General features: G+C 41.1%; 1 protein-coding gene across 12 annotated transcripts in view; it reads right to left on the reverse strand.

The window, feature by feature from the left end:
• Positions 1–21844, reverse strand: part of HHAT (hedgehog acyltransferase) — a 388363-nt gene that overhangs the window by 343878 nt on the left and 22641 nt on the right. For 2 of the 12 annotated variants that reach the window (XM_063672407.1, XM_063672403.1), the window contains exon 2: positions 10845–10944. In XM_063672407.1, coding sequence (XP_063528477.1) covers positions 10845–10942 — 98 coding nt within the window. In that variant the 5' untranslated portion in view covers positions 10943–10944. Of the gene's footprint in view, positions 1–9160; positions 9449–9622; positions 9720–10844; positions 10947–13380; positions 13521–21844 lie in introns of those variants that run through there. The other 10 variants (XM_063672415.1, XM_063672411.1, XM_063672404.1 and 7 more) reach the window with 9 other exon arrangements.

The following is a 21844-nucleotide window of genomic DNA, read 5'->3' on the forward strand; positions in this document are numbered from 1 at the left end:
CTATGTTGCCTAGGCTGGCCTCGAACTCTTGGGCTCAAGTGATCTTCCCACCTATGCCTCCCAAAGTGCTGGGATTATAAGCATGAGCCACCATGCCTGTCCCCAGATCCTCTGCCTTTCTGTCAGTTGTCTCTGTATAGTACATTTCCCTAAAACTGAACCCAAAGCTCCAGTTGTGTCAGTGAGAGGAGGACAAGACCATCACTTTTCTTTCAGAAACTGCACTCAAATAATGAAATCTTAGACCCATGTTTTCATTCAACAAATACGAATGAACTTCTACTGACAACCAGGAACTGTGCTCTTTGTGAAGACAAAATATAAAGATACCCTCTGTGGGGTCCACCAAAGATGGGTCCCCTAGAAGTGTCCGTGTCCTGATCCCTGGAACCGTGAATATGTTGCCTTACACAGCAAAAGGGATTTTGCCAATGTGATTAAGGATCTTTTGATTGAGAGATTAGCCTGGATTATCTGCATGGGCCCAAAGTAATCACAAGGTTTCTTACAGGAGGGAGACGGAAGGGTCAGAGACAGAGAGGAAATGTGAGGTGATGATGGAGGCAGAGGTTAGAGTGGTGTGCTTGGAAGATGGAGGAGGGGCTCCTGGATGAAGGAATCTAAGAGGCATCTAGAGGGTGGAAAAGCCAACGACAACAAAAAGATTCTTCCCTAGAACCTCCAGAACAAATGAACCCTGCTGACCCATTTCGGACTTCTGACATCCAGAACCATAAGGTAATAAATGTGTGTTGTTTAAAGCCACTGAATTTGTGTTAATTTAGTACAGGTGCAATAGGAAACCCATATGCCATCCCTGCCCTCAGTTCATGGCCTTAAGGGAGGAAAGTACCTAACTGAAAGGATTTATAGAAAACAGATTGTTTTTTAATCCAATAGTCATAAACTTTTAAAACTTAAATTGGAAGAAAAGTTTTTTAATCCAGTGGTCATAAACTTTCAAAACTTAAGTTGGAAGAAAATTAAATCTGAAAACAAAAATTTCTACTTAATACTCCCTTAGCTTTTTAAATTTCCCCCTCACACTGATATCAATCTTATAATCAAACATAACTCTAAGTCTTTTTATATGAAATTCCCTTAAGCCAGATCTCTGCCATTAAAGATTGGCAAAAGGGAGTCAATTATATAAGTCCCTAATTCAAAAAAAAGCTACTGATGTGATATTGCATTCTTTCCCCTGAAAATTCTCAACCTATTTTAAGCCTTTTTAATCAGCAAGGCTCGTGCCCACCACATCTTACACTCCCCAGCCTGGGAGCATCAGAATGAACCTAACTTTTTACAAGATTTTAAGTAAACTTTATTAAAATACACTTAAATGAAGAAAAAACCTTAAAGCTTCCTTTTTCTTATTTTTTAATTTTTTCTTAAACAGGGTCTCACTCTGTCACCCAGACTACAGTGCATGGCATGATCATAGCCCATTGCAGCCTCAAATTCCTGGGCTCAAGAGATCCTCCTGCCGTAGTTTCAGGAGTAACTGGGATTGCAGGCTCGCATCACCACACCCTGCTAATTTTTTAGTCTTGTTTTGTTTAGAGACAGGATCTTTCTATGTTGGCCAGGCTGATCTCAAACTCCTGGCATCAAGTGATCCTCCCTCCTCAGCCTCCCAAAGTGCTGGGATTACAGAAATGAGCCATCATGCCCAGCCCTTAGGGCTTTCAAGAAGTGGAAAGGCTTATGTAATTACCAAGTAATTGTCACTGAGATAAAAACTGCATGCCAGGCCAGAGGCAGTGGCTCACATCTGTAATTCTAGCACTTTGAGAGGAGGAGATGGGCAGACTGCTTCAGCCTAGGGGTTCAAGACCAGCCTGGGCAACATGGTAAGACCCCATCTCTAAAAAAAAAAAAAAAAAAAAAAAAAAAAATAGCCAGGCATGGTGGTGCATGCCTGTAGTCCCAGCTACTCAGGTGGGCTGCAGTGACAGGATCGCTTGAGCCCAGGTCAGGGAGGTTGCAGTGAGCTGAGATCATACCACTGCACTCCAGCCTGGGTGACAGAGCGAGATCCTGTCTCCGAAAAACAAAAGAATGCCTCAGAAGCCCCTTCTGCCCTTTCCTAGTCACTAACTCCATCAAAGATGACCACTAGCCTAACCTCTACCACCATGGTTTATTTAGTTGTCTGGTTTTGAACTTCACATCAATGGAATCACATTGCATTTACTCTTTTACATCTATCTTGGTTTTGCTCAGCTTTGTGTCACAAGATTCATCCATGTTGTTATGTGAGGCAATAATTTGTTCATTCTTATTACTGTACCAATTACTGCTTTTTGTGGCCTATTCAAAAAACCTTGTCCCTAGGTCACAAAGATATTTTACTTTGCTTTCTTCCAGGTGCTTTGTTTTAGTGTTCACATTTAGGTGTATCTTGTTATCTTGATTAATTTTTGTATATGAGATGAGGTACATGACCTAGATTCATTTTGTCCATGTGGACAGTCAATCGACCCAGTGTCATTTACTGAGAAGACCATCTTCTCTCCACTGCCCTGCAGTGTTGCCTCTGTCATAAATCAAAAGACCACAGATGTATAAGCCTGTTTATGGACTCAGTTCCATAATCTGTGTAGCTTTAAGCAATACCACACTGACATGACCACATATTGATCTAGTAGCTTAGGTCCTCCAATTTTGCTCTTAAGACTGTCTGGAATTTCCAAATAAATCTTACAATCAGCTTATCACCTATTTTTGAAGAAAAAAATTTGCCGGGATTTTTATTGGGATTGGCCCGAATCTATAGATTTGCAGAGCAATACCGTACCCTCTGTTATTTTAAATCTAATTTCTCTCAATGCTCCAGCTTGCAAAGAGTTTTTTTTAATCATGAATGGGTGCTGAATTGTATCAAATACTTTTTCTCCTTTACTTCATGTATGGAGTTAAATTGCATTTGTTGACTTTTGTAGTGTTAGGCAAAGTTTACATTCCTGAAATAAATCCAACTTGGTCATGATTTATTATCCTTTTTATAGATTGCTAGATTTGTCTTCCCATATTTAAGACTTATGTGTCTGTCTTTATGAGCATTTGGCCTATAATTTTCTTGTAATATCCTTATCAATTTCTAGTAACAAGATTGTGCTGGCCTCATAAATGCAACCGGAAAGTGGTTCCTCTTTAATTTTCTTAAATGTTTGGAAGTTTCACTAGTAAAGCCATCTAGGCCTGAAAATTTTGCTATGGAAAGATTTTTAACTACAAATTCAATGTCTTTGGTAGATATAGGACTACTCATTTTTTCTAGTTTTTGTATCTTTGGTAATACATTTTATTGGAAAAACTTGTCAATTTCATCTGAATTTTCAAATGTATTACCATGAAATTGTTCATAACAGCTTAAGAGCTTCTGTCTGTGGGATATGTGATAGTAGTTCATTTTTCTTCCCTGACACTAATAACATCATCTACCACTAAGGTTCATTTCTATTCGCCAAAAAAAAAAAAAAAAAAAGGTAGGGTGTATACACTACATGACATACATCCACTATTTCAGGAATATTCTCCAACCATATTACCCACAGAAGGAGCAGGGCAGGTAGATTATATAAACAATCCAGCAATCCCCTCTCAAAAGCTTTCATCAAACAGAAACAACTGTGAACCCGGGCTAAGGGGAACACTAACTGAAGGAGAAGGAAACTGCTATCAGTAACGCACTAACAGGCCGGGTGTAGTGGCTCATGTCTGTAATCCCACCATTTTGGGAGGCTGAGGTGGGCAGATCACTTGAACCCAGGAATTTGAGACCAGCTTGGGCAACATGGAGGAATCCCTTCTCTACTAAAAATACAAAAATTAGCCAGGAATGGTGTTGCATGCCAGTAGTCCCAGCTGCTCAGCAGGCTGAGGTGGGAGCCTGGGAAGTTGAGGCTGCAGTGAGCTGTGATCCAGCCTGGGAAACACAGCAAGACCCTTTCTCCAAAAAAAAAAAAAAAAAAAAAAAAAAAAAAAAAGGGATATGCTAAGGTGGCCAGCAAGTACTTAGATGAAAAACAACTACAAAGCAGGGTTGTATGTAACCCAGGATCCCCAGCCCTCCACTCCCAAGGTGTCCATAGAGAGAATTCAGGGGGACATGAGCTCAAATATCTTTATTTTCATGAATTTCTGGCTGAAAATTAGCATTTCATTGGATTATAGATGTGGACAACGAATCACAGTAGTAAGAGCAGTTCCAGCCAGATGTAGTGGCTCACACCTGTAATTCCAGCACTTTGGGAGGCCGAGGTGGGCAGATCACTTCAGGCCAGGAGTTCAAGACCAGCCTGGCCAACATGGCAAAACCCTGTCTCTACTAAAACTACAAAATTAGCCAGGCACGGTGGTGAACATCTGTAATCCCAGCTACTGGGGTGGGTGAGGCATGAGAATTGCTTGAACTCGGGAGGCAAAGGTTGCAGTGAGCCGAGATCATGCCACTGCACTCCATCCTGTGTGACACAGTGAGACGCTGTCTCGAAAAAAAAAAAAAAATCATAGTAGTAAGAGCAGCTCTGATGACTGTCACCAATAAAAGTCAGATACTTTCATACTACTGTGTAGCCTTTGAAAATACTACAAAATACCATTTACATGGGCATCACTACTTTGAAATTACAGGAGTTGCTTGCTACTGCACTGAATTTTGTTACTTACTGCATTAATAAAGAAGTACATATACTCATACATTTGGAGCTTTTTTAGTTTTTTCATTTTATTATTATTTTTTAAGAGACAAGGTCTCACTCTGTCATGCAGGTTAGAGGGCAGTGGCCTGATCATAGCTCACTGCAGCCTTGACCTCCTGGGCTCAAGTGATCCTTCCTCCTCAGCCTCCCAAGTAGTTGGGACTACAAGTGATGCTAGCACTGGGGAGTGGCTGCAAATACAAATTAGCATTAACAGAGAGGTTTGACTACACAGAGAGCATAATAAATCAATTGCTTGCAGACTCATATCAAAATCCTATCAGTGAGTGTCAAGTAATAAGTAGCTTAATGCTGCCTGGTGGCAGGCTTTATAGTAGCAAGTGAGTTGATGTACTTCCATTGTACAGCTGCATCTGTGGGCAGGCTTTAAGTCAGAATCCAACACTTATTTTAGTCCACTCATGGCCCGCCCATTATTTACCACTTCCAGGTGTGCCTGTTTCCTGCACTGCACATTTGTCTCAGTCACAGTTTTGGTAAGCCCACAAGCTAACCCTAGCCAAAATGAGTAAAAAACAAACATCACTGGTAAGCTTCTTTGAAAAGGGGGAAAGACCCAATGATGAGACAGAAGACTAAGACTGCCAACAAAAAGAAAGCTGCATTTAAAAGAAAATACCAGGAGTCATACTCAAATTACAGGTTCATTGCAACAGGTGATTCACATTCTCCAAGCCCACTTTGTAAAACATGTGGCTACTGGCTATCCAATGAAGCCATGAAACCTTCAAAACTGCTTCACCACATGGAGACCAAGCACCCTGCATTAAAAGACAAGCCTTTGGAGTTTTTCAAAAGAAAAAACATAAGCACAAAGAACAGAAGCAATTATTGAAGGCTACCATTTCATCAAATGTGTCTGCAATGAGAGTATCATTCTTAGTGGCTAACCATATTGCTAAAGCTAAGAAGCCCTTTACTACTGGTGAAGAGTTCGTCCTGCCTACTTCTAAGGACATTTGTTCTGAACTTTTAGGAGACGCTGAAGTTCAAAAGGTGGCATGTGTTCTTCTCTAGCAGCATAACTAGGTGAATTGAAATAGCAGAGGATATTGAGGCACAATTGTTAGAGAGGATTAATGAGTCACCGCAGTAAGCAATCTGGGTTGACTAGTCTACCAGTGTTGACAAGGCAACAATGCTTGTTTTTGTGTGATAAGGTTTTCAGGAGGATACACATGAGGATGTTAGGTGCACGAGGATAAGTCACTTGCACTTTTGTTGCTAACCAACACCACAGCTGCACAACTATTCAAGTCTTTGAATGATCAGAAAAACCGAATTGGTCATTTTGGGTAGTACGTGCTTGGGCAGAGCGACTGCTACCACTGGTTTCACTACTTGGGTCAAAGAGGTCACTTCTGAATGTGAGTCTATGCACTGTGACATCCATAGAGAAGTGTTGGCTAGCCAAAAAATGTCACCCGAACTTAACAACATTTTGCAGGATGTGATTAAAGTTATCAACCACATTAAAGTACATACCCTTAACTCACATCTGTTCATGCAGCTCTGTGAGATGGACATAGAGCACACACATCTTTTATATACAGAAGTGGGATGGCTTTCTAAAGATAGATCACTGGCCGGAGTTTGAGTTATGAGGGCCACTCCAGAGATTTCTTCTAGAAAAATAGTCACCACTGGCAGCACATTTCACAGAAGGGGTTGCAAAACTTGCTTACTTGCTTACCTCCTCAATGAACTCCATCTGTCCCTTCAGGGGAGAACTGTGTTCAAGTCAGCAGATAAGTGGCTGCACTCAAAACCAAACTGGAATTATTGCAGCGACAAGTGAACACTGGGATTTCTGACACGTTTCAAACATTAGCAGAGATTTTGAAAGAGACTAAGCCAGGGCCTTCTCTCTCCCAGCTGGTGCATGATCACCTATCTCAGCTTTCAAAAGAGTTTGAGCATTACTTTCCAACTACAAAAGACCCCCGAACTGGGAAGGATCCTAGACCCATTTGTGAATAAGCCAGGTGAATTGACTTTGTCCATGCTAGAAGAGGACCAACTGCTTGCTATGGCAAATGACGGGGCCCTAGAAGTATGTTTGAGACAACTTCAAATATCCATACATTCTGGATTAAAGTCAAGGCAAAATATCCTGCAATTGCCACAAAAGCACCGAAAAGCCTGCTTCCATTTCCAACATCCTATCTTTGTGAAGCAGGGTCTTCTGCAGTGACAGCAACCAAAATGAGACTATGAAGTAGGCTGGACATAAGCAAACACACTTTGGGTGTCAATGTCTACCAACACCCCCAGATGGGACTGCCTAGTTGCAGGAAAACAAGCTCAGGGGTCCCACTGATTCTATTCTATGGTGAGTTATATTCATTATATATTACAATGTAATAATAATAGAAATAAAGTCCACAATAAATGTAATGCAGGTGGGGCATGGTGATTCACACCTGTAATCCCAGCACTTTGGGAGGCCAAGGAGAGGATGGCTTGAGCTCAGGAGTTCGAGCTCAGGAATTTGAGACCACCTGGTTGACATGGTGAAATCCTGTCTCTACTAAAAATACAAAAATTAGCCAGATGTGGTGTTGCATGCCTGTAAGCTACTCTGGAGGCTGAGGCACGAGAATTGCTTGATCCCAGGAGGTGGAGGTTGCAGTGAGCCAGTATCGTGCCACTGCACTCCAGCCTGGGTGACCCAGTGAGACTCTGTCTCAAAACAAATAAATAAAATAAATGTAACGTGCTTGAGTTATCCCAAAACCATACCCCCTCCCCCAGTCCATGAAAAAATTATTTTTCATGAAACTGGTCCTTGGTGCCAAAAAGGTTGGTCTGGGGACCACTGCTTTAGGGAACACTTCCCCCTGGGCCAGGTCCTGAGCTGGAAGCAGGGGGTACAGGTAAGGCCCATGCTCGCAAGTTCCTAATGCTACCTACTGAGCTCCCACCAACATCTGGCCACCCACAAAAATGACTGCTCCCTCCAAAGAATTGACTTTCACCCTAAGTTCATCCATCTAACCTACTTCCAAGCAGGGGGCAAAGTAAACAGTAGATAAAGCACAGGCGTTGGTCCAAAAGAGGAGTCCAAAACCCAGCCCTGACATGTAGTTTGTGGCTTTGGCTACCCTCCAAGGCTTTCTGTATCCTACTGTGAAAAGAAATGACACTTATCTTTCCAAGTTACTGTAAGGTTTAGAAATAATGTATCTAAAGCACCTAACAAGCACATAGTCTCCTTAAATTAACATTAATTGAATCTCTCAGGTCAGAGCTGTCCTTATCAAACACTTAATCACAATTAGGGACTGACTGGCAACGAAAATGAGGGAGAAAAATCACAGGGAAAATGGAACATGAGGAATGGAAGGGGAAAAAAATCATTCCTCAAAGTATCCTTCAATGAACTACCGTCTCTTCAATGAAGCCTTCCCTCTCCTCTCCTTGCATTCCCATAGCACTTAATCACATTGAAATAGGTCCTTAGCTCTGAGAATGAATGAGATGCCAGGCACAGTGGCTCACGCCTGTAATCCCAGCACTTTGGGAGGCCGAGGCAGGCAGATCACCTGAGGTCAGGAATTCGAGACCAGCCTGGCCAACATGATGAGACCCCCGTCTCTACTAAAAATACAAAATTAGCTGGGCCTGGTGGCGCATGCCTGTAATCCCAGCTACTCAGGAGGCAAGGCTAGAGAATCGCTTGAAACCTGGATGCTCAGGTTGCAGTGAGCTGAGATTGTGCCATTGCACTCCAGCCTGGGCGACCAGAGCGAAACTCCGCCTCAAAAACACAAACAACAACAAAAAACAGAAAAAGAGAAGCAATGTCTCACTCCCACATAATGCAAACCTCTGAGGATGCCAAATGCCCTAGCCCTACAACCCTGATCCAAGAGCAATGTACACTGGTAGCAGCACATTTCTTAACACCAATGCTACCCGTAAAGTACCTCTGGTGAGGATTAGGGGGAGGGTTTTTCCACATAAAGACCTGCCACCCGAAGGTTAGACTCAGAACAGAGGAAGGAAACTGAGTCCTGAAGATAGAACGCAAAGGAAGTCTCTAACTTTAGAGTCCCTGGAGTCACAGCAGGCAGGCAGGCGCACCGCCGATACTGCCAAGAGGACCAGAGTTCGCAACTCCCCGCAGCAGTGCCGGAAGCTGGGGACGAAGCCAAGGAGAGAGAACGCGGGCAGGGCCGTGCACGGACTTGTCCCGGCGCCTAGATCCCCGCCTTTGCCCGGGCGCACTGCGCGCGCGGCCCCCGCCGCTTTTGTCTCCTTCGCCCGACCGGGAACTTCCTCTGTCCCGCCCTCAGGCGCGCACACGGGAACTGGGGTAGGAAACGGAAAGCGTTTTGTGCATTTTTTTTTTTTTTTTTAACAGAGTAAACTGACGCAGAAAATTCAGCATCTAACCTCCCCAGGACCCCCTACGGTCACCAGTTACCAACCTCCGGGCTGTCCCGGGCGGCGGCGACGGCAACGTTCACGCGCGCCGCGAGTTCCCAACACCCCTCTTTCGGCACTTCCGAGTCCCAGCGACATCGGCGGCGGCTGCGGGCTTCCCCGGGACGCCACCCTCTTTCCCCCGGAGCTGCCCTTTGGAGGAGCAGCCCAGCGCGTCCTCCGAGCACGCCCCTGCCGCCGTGCTCGCGCGCCCTCCGCGCCCGGACTCGGGAACCCGCGGCGCTCCCGGGGCGGTGGCGAGCAGGCCATGCTGCTGCAGCGGGACGGGCCAGAGCGCGGCCTGCCTTTCTGAACCGCGTTTGCCCCGCCGGCGGCCCGGGGCCCCTAGCCCAGCTCACCCCTCGGCTGCTGGTTCCCACTGACCCTGGCGTGCATATCTCTCCCCCACCCGTGTGTTCATTGCAGGTCTGGGGCTGCCTGCAAGTTAACTGCAGAGTGGAAGTCACCTGAAACTCGAGGTGGGCCGTCATTCCAACACCAGTGGTCCCCACCTACGTTTTGTAGGCGAAAGGAGGTAGTTCGATGCGGTGGAAAGAGGGCGGGCTTTGCAGCCCTGGCGACTTTGAGGGCTTACTATGTGAACTTAGCCCCTGTAAGCCTCCCTGTACACACCTCTCTAAAACAGAAATAAACTTCCCTGCTTTTCTTTGTAAATTAGAGTGAAGATCAAATAGAATAAACTTTATGAATTGTAAAGCAACTTACAGAGATCACTACTGCAAAATGGGTACGAAGACTTTGATTGCGTTGTGAAAAGAGTGGAAGATCTGAAGATGCGCCAATGGGGTATAATTGGGACGATGTTGCTGCTCCGAGGCCTCCAAGCCTGAGCCAAGAGACAGGCTTGCCAGAGTTCTCCAGACTTATCTCAGCAGAATCACCTGGCTCTCGTTAAAACCTCGGGCTTCAGGATCCCTCCCCAACCCAAATGAATCAGACTGTCCATGGCAGGGGCGTCTCAGGTGGTTCTGTGATAAGGTAAAGGTGGATAACTCTGCCCTAGGCAGCAGGGAAACGCGGAAGCTGTGCTCTCAGAAATTTCCTCTAGCAGTCATTGTAATGGTCGAGAGGATTATTTTAACGATTGTAGAATTCTCCAGGAAACCAGAGTATGAACTCTCCAAGAGCTGGAGCTATCTTTTCTTTCTGCTTCCCCCCAACCCATTTACCCCAAAACCTAGTACTGGATGGTGTTCACTAAGCAGGTGTTAGTAAACTAGCCCCAAATAGGAGTGCCAGATTTAGCAAATAAAAATACAGCATACTCAATTAAAATTGAATTTCAGGCTGGGCGCGGTGGCCCACGCCTGTAATCTCAGCACTTTAGGAGCCGTAGCAGGAGGATCACTTGAGGCCAGGAGTTTGAGACCAGCCTGGCCAACATAGTGAAACCCCGTCTCTACTAAAAATACAAAAATTAGCCGGGTGTGGTGCCCTGCGCCTGTAATCCCAGCCACTTGGGAGGCTGAGGCACGAGAATCGCTTGAACCCGGGCGGCAGAGGTTACAGTGAGCTCAGATTGCACCACTGCACTCCAACCTGGGTGATTGAGCGGGACACTGTCTCAAAAAAATAAGTAAATAATTTCAGGTGAACAATATGTAACTTTTTAGTATCACTATGACTCATGCAATATTTGGGATATACTTTTTTTTTTTAAGTACTTACAGGAAGCTTGTAATCCTAGGACTTTGGGAGGTCAAGGTGAGCAGATAACTTGAATCCAGGAGTTCGAGACCAGCCTGGCCAATATGATGAAACTCCATCTCTACCAAAAAAAAAAAAAAAAAAGAAAAAAAAATTGTATATCTGAAATTCAAATTTACATCCTGGGTATCTGAAAATCAAACTTAACCAGGTATTTTATCTGGCAACTCTAGATCCAAGGGTTTGGCAGAGGGAGTGGCAGAATAAGAACTCAACTCAGGTAGTGTCAAACTCAGGGACAGGGATGTGATAACAGCTCCTACATTATTTCTAAAAGATGCTGTTGTTAATATAGGTTCAGTGTGATTTACACTTAACCCCTATCTATATATGCACTTTAAATTCACCGGTGAACACAAAGGAGAAAAAGGTAGATTTAAACACAGGCAATCAGAAACATCAAATAAAAATAGCCAAAGTTTATGTATGTATGTATATGTATGTGTATATATATATATATATATATATATATATATATTAGAGACAGTCTCACTCTGTCACCCAGGCTGAGCGCAGTGGCATGATCTCAGCTCGCTGCAGATTCAAGCAATTCTCGTGCCTTAGCCACCTGAGTGGCTGGGATTACAGGCATGTACCAGCCACCACACCTGGCTATTTAGTAGAGACAGGGTTTTGCCTTGTTGGTCAGGCTGGTCTCGAACTCCTGGCCTCAAGTGATGCACCTGCCTCAGCCTCCCAAAGTGCTGGGATTACAGGTGTGAGCCACCACACTTGGCCATAATAGCCAAAATTTAAAGATAAGCAATAGACTGGGGTATTTGCAGGAAATTTGCAAACGGTTAATTTTAAAATTATATATTGAGTTAATACAATCAATAAGAAAACGTTAGAAATCAATTATAGATGAGCAAGACACATTTATAGACAACCCACTAGAAAAAGCAGGAGGGAAATAAAATTAGGAAACAAAAATATATTGCAAAAAGCTCGATGAAATGCATAGTAAAACAAGAACACGGCCGGGCGCGGTGGCTCACGCCTGTAATCCCAGCACTTTGGGAGGCCAAGGCGGGTGGATCACGAGGTCAGGAGATCGAGACCATCCTGGCTAACATGGTGAAACCCTGTCTCTACTAAAAATACAAAAATATAGCTGGGCACCGTGGCTGGCGTCTGTAGTCCCAGCTACTCGGGAGGCTGAGGCAGGAGAATGGTGTGAACCCGGGAGGCGGAGGTTGCAGTGAGCTGAGATCGTGCCACTGCACTCCAGCCTGGGTGACTGAGCAAGACTCTGTCTCAAAAAAAAAAAAAAAAAAAAAAACAAGAACACACAATTTTCACACATTAAGTTGGCAAAAAATTAATAAATAACATTACAGCCTGGCATGGGTGCTATGTGATAGCACTCACACACAATGTTTCGTTGGGTAAGCAATTTGGCAAGACGAAAACCCTTAAAATTTATCAAAATCTAAGGGAGGTGGGGCAAGATGGCCAAATAGTAGCCTCCACCAATTGTCCTCCCTTCAAGAACAACAAAATGAACAACTATCAACAAAAAACACCTTAATAAGAACCAGAGATCAAGTGGGCCATTGCAGTACCAGGTTTTAACTTCATATCACTGAAAGAGGCACTGAAAAGCATAGAGAAGACAGTCTTGAATTGCAGACGCTACCCCTCCTTCATCCTCCAGCAGCACCTGGGGAAAGATTCTTTCAGATCTTATGCAAGACCACTAAGGTGGTATCTCTGAGTCTGCAAGAGCCATAGCATTCCTGGGCTTGGGGTGTCCCCTAATGCAGATATGATGGCAGTGACCCAAAACTAAGATCACAACACCTAAGTCCCTTTGAATACCTGGAAAGCCTTCCCAAGGAGGATGAGTACAAACAAGCCCACACTGTGAAGACTACAATAAATACCTAGCTCTTCAATGCCCAGACACTGACACACATTCACAAGCATCAAGACCATCCAGGAAAACATGACATCACCAAACAAACTAAATAAGGCATCAATCCCAGAGTGACCTTTCAGACAGAGAATTCAAAATAGCTCTTTTGAAGAAACTCAATGAAATTCAAGAAAATATGGGAAGGAATTCAGAATCCTATCAGGTAAATTTAATGAAGCAATTGAAATAATTGAAAAGAATTAAGCCCGAAATTCTGGAGCTGAAAAATACAATTGATATGCTAAAGAATGCATCTGAGTCCTTTAATAGCAGAATTGATCAAGTAGAAGAAAGAATTAGTGAGCTTGAAGGAAGGCTATTTGAAAATACACAGTGGGAGGAGACAAAAGAAAAACTAATTTTAAAAAATGAAGTACACCTACAAGATCTAGAAAATAGCCTCAAAAGGCAAATCTGAGAGTTATTGGCCTTAAAGAGGAGGTTGAGAAAGAGATAGGGGTAGAAAGCTTATTCAAAGGGATAATAACAGAGAACTTCCCAAACCTAAAGAAATATATCAGTATCCAAGTAGAAGAAAGGTTATAAAACACCAAGCAGATTTAACATAAACAAGACTACCTCAAGACATTATGTAATCAAACTCCCAAGGGTCAAGGATAAAGAAAGGATCCTGGCTGGGCACAGTGGCTCATGCCTGTAATCCCAACACTTTGGGAGGCTGAGGCAGGTGGATCACCTGAGGTCAGGAGTTTGAGACTAGCCTGACCAACGTGGTGAAACCCTGTCTCTACTAAAAATACAAAATTAGCCAGGTGTGGTAGTGGGTGCCTGTAATCCCAGCTACTTGGGAGGCTGAGGCAGGAGAATCACTTAAACCTGGTTGGCAGAAGTTGCAGTGAGCTCAGATTGCATCACTCCAGCCTGGGCAACAGAATGAGACTATGTCTCAAAAAAAAAAAAAAAAAAAAAAGGCATACAATGGAGCACCAATAAGTCTGGCAGCAGACTTTTCAGGGGAAACCTTACAGGCCAAGAGAGAGTGGCATGACATGTTTAAAGTGCTGAAGGAAAAAAAATTATCTTAGAATAGTCTATTCGGTGAACCATATCCTTAAAACATAGAAGGCAAATAAAGACTTTTCCAGACAAACAAAAGCTGAAGGATTTCATCAACACCAGCCCTGTACAAGAAATGCCAAAGGAAGTTCTTCAATCTGAAAGAAAAGGACGTTAATGAGCAATAAGAAATCATCTGAAGGTGCGGAACTCGCTGGTAATAGTACATACGCACAAAAACACAGAATATTTTAACACAGTAATTGTGGTGTGTAAACTACTCATATCTTGAGTAAAAAGACTAAAAGAGGAAGCAATTAAAAATAATAGCTACCACAACTTTTCAAGACATAAACAATACAATACGATATAAATAGAAACAACAAAAATGCTAAAAAGTGGGGTAAGCAAGTTAAAATGTAGAGTTTTCATTAGTTTTCTCTTTGCTTGCTTGTTTGTTTACGAACTCAGTGTTAAGTTGTCATCAGTTTAAAATAATGGGTTATAAGATATAATTTTCAAGCCTCATGGTAACCTCGAATCAAAAACATACAACAGATACACAAAAAATAAAAAGCAAGAAATTAAAACATAACCACCAGAGAAAATCACCTTCACTAAAAGGAAGACAGGAAGGAAGGAAAAAAGGAAGAGAAGAACACAAAACAACCAGAAACAAATAACAAAATGGCAGGAGTAAGTCCTTACTTATCAATTAGAACATTGAATGTAAATGTTATAATTTGATTGAACTAAATACTCCAATCAAAAGACATAAGAGTGGCTGAATGGCTTTAAAAAACCAGAGGCTACACTTCTCAGCCTGTCAGATGGCCACCCTGCAGGATGTAACTCTTTATAAAAAATAAAGTCTCCTTTCTAAATGTATAAAAAATGTGTGATTTTTTAAGCCAACATATGTCAGAATTTCCTTCCTTTTTAAAACTGATAATATTCCATTGTATGTATGTCACACATTTTTTCCATTTATCTATCTATGGACTCTTGAGTTGCTTTCTTCTTTTGGCTGTTGTGAATAATGCTCCCATGAACACGGATATACAAACATCCCTTTAAGACCCTGCATTCGATTCTTTTGAGTATATACCCAGAAGTGAAATTGCTGAATCATATAGTAATTCTGTTTTTTAATTTTATGAAGAATTGCCATACCATTTTCCATAGAGGCTGTGCCATTTTACATTCCTATCAACAGTGCAATTTCTCCATATCCTCACCAACACTTGTTATTTTTTGATTTGTTTTTATACTAGCTATTCTAATCAGTATGAGGTAGTATCTCCTTGTAGTTTTAATTTACATTTCCCTAATGATTAGTGATGTTGATCATCTTTTCATATGCTTATTGGTCATTTACATACCTTCTCTGGAGAACTGTCTAGTCAAGTCCTGTGCCCATTTTTTAAATTGTATTGTTTGTTTTCTTGTTAAGTTGTAGGAGTTCTTTGTACATTCTGGATATTAATCCCTCATCAAATATATGATTTGCAAATACGTTCTCCCATCCTGTGGGTTGTCTTTTCACTCTGCTGATTGTGTCCCTTGATGCACAGACATTTTAGTTTTGGTGAAGTCTAATTTAACTATTTTTTTCTTGTGTTGCTGGTTTTTTGTTTTTGTTTTTATTTTGTTTTTTGAAACAGGGCCTCACTCTGTCACCAAGGCTGTAATGCAATGGCACATTCATAGCTCACTGCAGCCTCCGTCTCCAGGGCTCAAGTGATCCTCCTGCCTTAGCCTCCCAAGTAGCTGGGTCTATCAGGATGTGCCACCATGCCCGGCTAATTGTTTTTATCTTTAGTAGAGAGGAGGCCTCACTATGTTGCCCAGGCTGGTCTCGAACTACTGAGCTCAAGTGATCCTCCCACCTTGGCCTCCCAAAGTGCTGAGATTACAGGCATGAGCCATCATGCCTGGCCAGTTGCTGGTATTTTTAATGTCATATCCAAGAAACTAGTGTCATGAAGCTTTTTTCCTATATTTTCCTCTGAAAATTTTATAATTTTAATTCTTATGATTAGGGGTTTCATCCATTTCAAGTTAATTTTTGTATTTGGTGTTAGGTAAGGATCCAGCTTCAATCTTTTGCATATGGTGATCCAACTTTCCCAATACCACTTGTTAAAAAGCATAAACATCTTTTAAATGCCAGGGATTGGAGTAAAAGGAATGGATGGTAGGAAACTAAGTTCCTTTTGGAAATGAGAAATAAGATCAATGGAGTAAACCAACGTCAAAGTCTAAACACCAGGAGAAAAGTTGGGTTGGGGAGAGTGTAGATGGGAGGAGAGGGAGAAGAGGGAGATTCTCCCCCACCTTTAATGCTTCACACACAGGCAGAAGTGTCTGAACTTTGAGGATCTCTGCTTGTCTTGGAGAAGTAAGGCCTCTGGATCTTCCCAACTTGGAGCCAGAGCAGCCAGCCCTGAGGCGAGACATGACCAGACATGCCTTGGCTTGAAACGCTTCAGTTCTGACTACAAGCAAAGCCAAGGAGAGTCCTCCCTGGAGTTGAGAAGCAAACCAGAAATAGAGTAAATAGAGCAAAATTATGATAATTGAGGTTTAAAGGAGGGAACCAATTTGTGCCTTGGTATTGTATTTCCTTAAAAGCAAAAATACCAAAATTAGTATGTAAATGTGAGTAATTAATGGTCAGTTCCTCTCTATACTATTATTTTAATCATAAGTCATTAATCAGGCACCTGCACTGGGTGTGTTTTCTCTCTGTCTCTCTCAGTTAGTGGAATCTAAGTATTCCACTGGGGCCTCCCATCCAGACAGGCAGACCTGAGTACCTGGTAGCAACTCTCCAGACAGCAAAACTGGTGCTTAGGAGGGATTAACCAGGCCAGTCCTCCTTTTAAGTTCAGCCGTGACTCAGCCATAGAATTATACTCATTCAACAGAGGCGTAAATGGTTGCTAAGACTTCATTGATAAAGGCTTTAAGACAAAGGAGTGAATTTCTAATAACGAAGATTCACACTCAAGGAGCAATCACGAGCTATTTTGAAGGATTCAAGGATCTACCCAACCCTGACCACCTGGCATAGGCTTTTGTCTGCTGCACCTATACGAATGTCCACCCTGGTTTATTGTGGTTTTCAATAATCAATATTGAACTAGCATTTGTCTAGCACCAACTTTACACACAGCACAAAACTGAGTATTGGGGGAGATTTTATAAAAAGGGAAAAAAGACTTCTCCTGCAGGAAGTTGCAGTCTAGCTGGGGATTCACCAGATATACACAAAACAACAGGCAAATCAGAAGTATAATTAAAATGATATAGTTCAAACTACTCATAAATGCTGAAGAACAGACTCATGTCAGTACCCTAAACTATGCAGAGTGCAATTCATTATCATCTCCTCCAAGAACCCTTCCTATCTAGGGTAAATTCAATCACTGGCAAAATTAATCTCTGCCCAGTCACTCTCTCTTCTATCACATTATTCTTTTTCCATTTTCCTATAGCACTTACCACTCTCTGAACTTCCCTCATTTGTTTATATATTTATTACTTATGTCAGCATTATTCAGACTATTTGGAAGACATAATACCCTAGTAGGTTGTAAAATAAACTTAAGGGGTCACAACTACATTTAATTTTTTTTACTTATTTTTTAACAAAATGAAATAGAGTACAATAAACAATTAGAATAAAATAGAAAAAGTGAGAACACATCACCGGACTTTTATTAGGAATTGTGAACACTATAAGAAATACTGCATCCAATTGCTATGAGCAAGATTAAGAAAGCTAATAAAAGACTATGATGGGCCAAGCACAATGGCTCACGCCTGTAATCCCAAAACTTACAGAGGCCGAGGCAGGTGGATCACTTGAGGCCAGGAGTTCGAGACCAACCTGGCCAACATGGTGAAACCCCATCTCTACCAAAAAAATATATATATTAGCCAGACATGGTGGTACACACCTGTAATCCCAGCTACTTGGGAGGTTAAGGCAGGAGAATCGCTTGAACCTGGGAGGTGAAAATTGCAGTGAGCCAAGATCGCACCACTGCAGTCCAGCCTGGGTGATGGAATGAGACCCTGTCTCAAAAAAAATTAAAAAAAAAAAGACTACGATGAATATCAATTGGCTAGTACAAGTCATTCTACCTTCTAAAAACAAACATCTCATTTGATTTTCTGATATATGATATGAATATGGCCATCATCTTTATAAGATAATTAGCTGTTTATATTTTATGTCAACATTAGTCAGAATTCATTGTAAAGCATTTTTCTGACAGAACATTTTCAAGTGAGATATGTCTCAGGTTTGCATCAAATGTATATTTTGTTAAATTAGCATGAATTTCCCTTTAACAGGATTTCTCCTTATTAGAAAAGAATGATGAAGGAAAAATTAGAGAAATGCCCAAGTTCAACCTAGAACTGTAAATAATGACAATGTTGAGAAAATTATTGATTCTAATTACTTAGCTTCATCTTCATTTGTGATGTCTTTTAAAAAGGAAAAGAGAATGTACAGCTTTATAAGATGGATTTTTTAAAAAAAATTTTCAGTGCATAAAATCCAACAAAAGTGACAAACCCCAATATATTATTTGTAATGACACCTTCAAAACTAGAAGGACACTTGGAAACATAGCATGCTGGACTTATTAACAAGCCCTTCAAACATTTTTAAAAGAAAACAAAGGACAAAAAATTATTGGCACAATTTCTCTGTTGTTCTATTAACTATTTTTTGTTTGTTTATTTTGTTTTGTTTTTTTGAGGTGGAGACTCAATATGTGGCCCAGGCTGGAGTGCAATGGCACAATCTTGGCTCACTGCAACCTCCACCTCCCAGGTTCAAGTGATTCTCCTGCCTCAGCCTCCCAAGTAGCTGGGATTACAGGTGCCCACCACCATGCCCAGCTAATTTTTTTGTGTGTTTTTAGTAGAGAGGGGGTTTCACCATGTTGACAAGGCTGGTTTCGAACTCCTGACCTCAAGTGATTCGCCCGTCTCGGCCTCCCAAAGTGCGATGATTACAGGTATGAGCCACCGTGCCTGGCCTGTTCTATAAACTGTTAAAGAGACTTAGTTACACATGGTTGGACAAAAGAGAAAATGGCTCTCACACAGTTGCTGAAAAATTATTCTTCTAACAATCCAGAGCATTGGTCTCGCAAAGGTTTCTTGAGTAAGACCTCAGAAGCACAAACAATGGAAGCAAAAATGGACAACTGGGATCGCATCAGGCTAAAAAGCTTCTGCACATCAAAGGAAAAAATCGACAAAGTGAAGTGACAAGCCACAGAACGGGAGGAAATATTTGCAAACTACCCATCTGACAAAGGGTGACCACAATATATAAGGAGCTCAAACAACTCAATAGGAAAAAAAACCAAACAAATAATCCAATTTAAAAATGGGTAAAAGATCTGAATAGACATTTCTCAAAAGAAGACATACAAATGGCAAAGAGATACAGGAAAAATGCTCAATATCAAATCATCGGAGAAATGCAAATGAAAACTACAATGAAATATTATCTCACCCCAATTAAAATGGCATTTAACCAAAAGACGGGCAACACGAAAGCTAGTAAGGATGTGGAGAAAGGGAAACACTTGTACACTGTTGGTGGAAATGTAAATTGGTAAAACCACTACAGAGAACACTATGGAGGTTCCGCAAAAAATGAAAAATGAAACTACCATATGATCCCACAGTCCTACTGCTGGGTATATATCCAAAAGAAAGGAAATCAGTGTATCAAAGAGATATCTGCACTCCCATGTTTAATGAAGTGCTATTCACAATAGCCAAGACATGGAATCAATCTAAGAGTCCATCAACGAATGAATGGATACAAAAATGTGGCACATACAGACAATGGAATACTATTCAACCATTAAAAAGAATGAAATCCTGCCATTTGTACCAACACAGATAGAACTGAGGGGCATTATGTTAAGTGCAGTATGCCGGGGCAGAAAGACAGATATCTCATGTTCTCACTCACAAATGTGAGCAAAAAAAAAAAAAAATTGAACTCAGGGAGATTAGTGGGTACAATTATGGTTACTGGAGACTGGGAAGGGTAGCAAGGATGGGGTGATAAAGTGGAAATGGTTAATGGGTACAAAAATACAGTTAGATAAAATGAATAAGGTCTAGTATATGGTAGCACAATAGGGTGACTATAGTTAACAATAATTTATTGTCTACTTTAAAATAACTAAAATAGTAGAATTGGAATGTCCCTTACATAAAGAAATGATAAGTGCTTGAGATGATGGATACTCCAATTGCCCTAATGTGATTATTACACATTGCATACCTGTATCAAAGTATCACATGTACCCCATAAATATATACAACTATTATGTACCTATACTAATTCAAAATGAAACAACTTTTAAAAAAATCAATCTTTCAAAATAAAAAAATAAAAATTATTCTCTAATACAAATAGCTATGTTGAATATGATTTTAATACCAAATCAGCTAATAAATTGCAATGTACAATTCTTTGGGACAGTAGTATTTATAGTCAAATCTGTACTACTGCAGAACCTTCTAGAGCCATGCTTCTCATGTGGTTAAAATCCAGTATAGAGCTTAAAATCCATCCCCAAAAGAGCACAGATACTGCAAGTTGTTAAACTCCTCTCGTGTATGCAAAACAACAAGATGCGTGTGAGTGTGTGGGGGTGTTTGTGTTGTTTAAATTTAGCCTCACACACAATGGATTGTATATATTTACAAAAGTGGAAAAAAGCTTTGTTGGTCAATATCTACTAAAATGGAAAAATAGAGCCAGGCATGATGGCAGCACCTTTAGTCCCAGCTACTTGGCTAGCTGAGGAGGGAGGATCACTTGAGTCCAGGAGTTCAAGGATATAGCATGCTATGATCATGTCTGAGAATAGCACTGCACTCCAGCTTGGAAAACATAGGGAGTCTCCATCTCTAAAAGACAATAATAAATTTAATTATTTTAATGTATATTTAAAAATAAAATAAAATGTAATAATGGAATTATGAGTGACAGGGCCACCTGATATGGCTAGAAAGCAGCAAAGCCATTAAAATATTTGTAAAAACTATTAATGACAGTTGTGTCTAGAAATCAGAATCAATAGAAATGTGCCATCTCTTGAAATAATTCTGCTAAATCTCATAGAAGTACTGGAAAACATCATGAAGGTTGTTAAATGTATTAAAGAGAGCTCATCAATAGCCAAAATATTGATGTGTTTTGGTGAGATTTGAATGAACCACACTCTCACGCTGAAGCTCACTGAAATTCATTGGTTATCCTATGGATAACCACGTAAGGGAAAGTATTAAGCAGGATGAATAAACTCAGAAATGACAGTCACATTTTTCTAGTTGGAAAGCAATCTCATTTGGCAAGCAATCTCATTTGCAAAGACAATATTTGACATTTTTAATTAGTATATTTAACAGAGGTTATTGATTTTTTTTAAATGAACTTAAATGTATAACTTCAGGGAGAAAACAACAATATAATTCAGCAAGTCCAACACATCCAGGATTCCAAAGACATTTTGTTACGGCAAGTAAGACTTAAAAGCAATCACCCTAGCACCTATTTGTTCCTCGTATTGTTACAACATATTGAAAATGGTATTATTAGTAAAGTCAGTATGATGGAAATAAAATTAGGGAGATCGCTATATTTCACTCCTAGTTTCAAACTTGGAGTGATTTTCCAGATGCAATCATGATTTTCCAGATGATAAATTATAAACACAAGATAAAAGTTTTCAAATGAAAGACTCATTTTCTTTTCAGAACCCTGAATCAATAATTGACCTAAACTTGGTGCCCAAAAGAGGTGAATGAATTATTGCAGCTTAGTTCTACGTTTGTACGAAAGAGTAATCACAAGACGTTAAATGAATCGTAATTGTAGGGTGAGATTAAAGAAGAATCTCCATTCCCAGGCAAAAAGAATGCATCTTTATTATCACCATTCACAATTACCTATTTGTATGAACAAGGATTT

The sequence above is a fragment of the Pongo pygmaeus genome, chromosome 1, assembly GCF_028885625.2.
Source record: "Pongo pygmaeus isolate AG05252 chromosome 1, NHGRI_mPonPyg2-v2.0_pri, whole genome shotgun sequence".
Taxonomy (NCBI): Eukaryota; Metazoa; Chordata; class Mammalia; order Primates; family Hominidae; genus Pongo; species Pongo pygmaeus.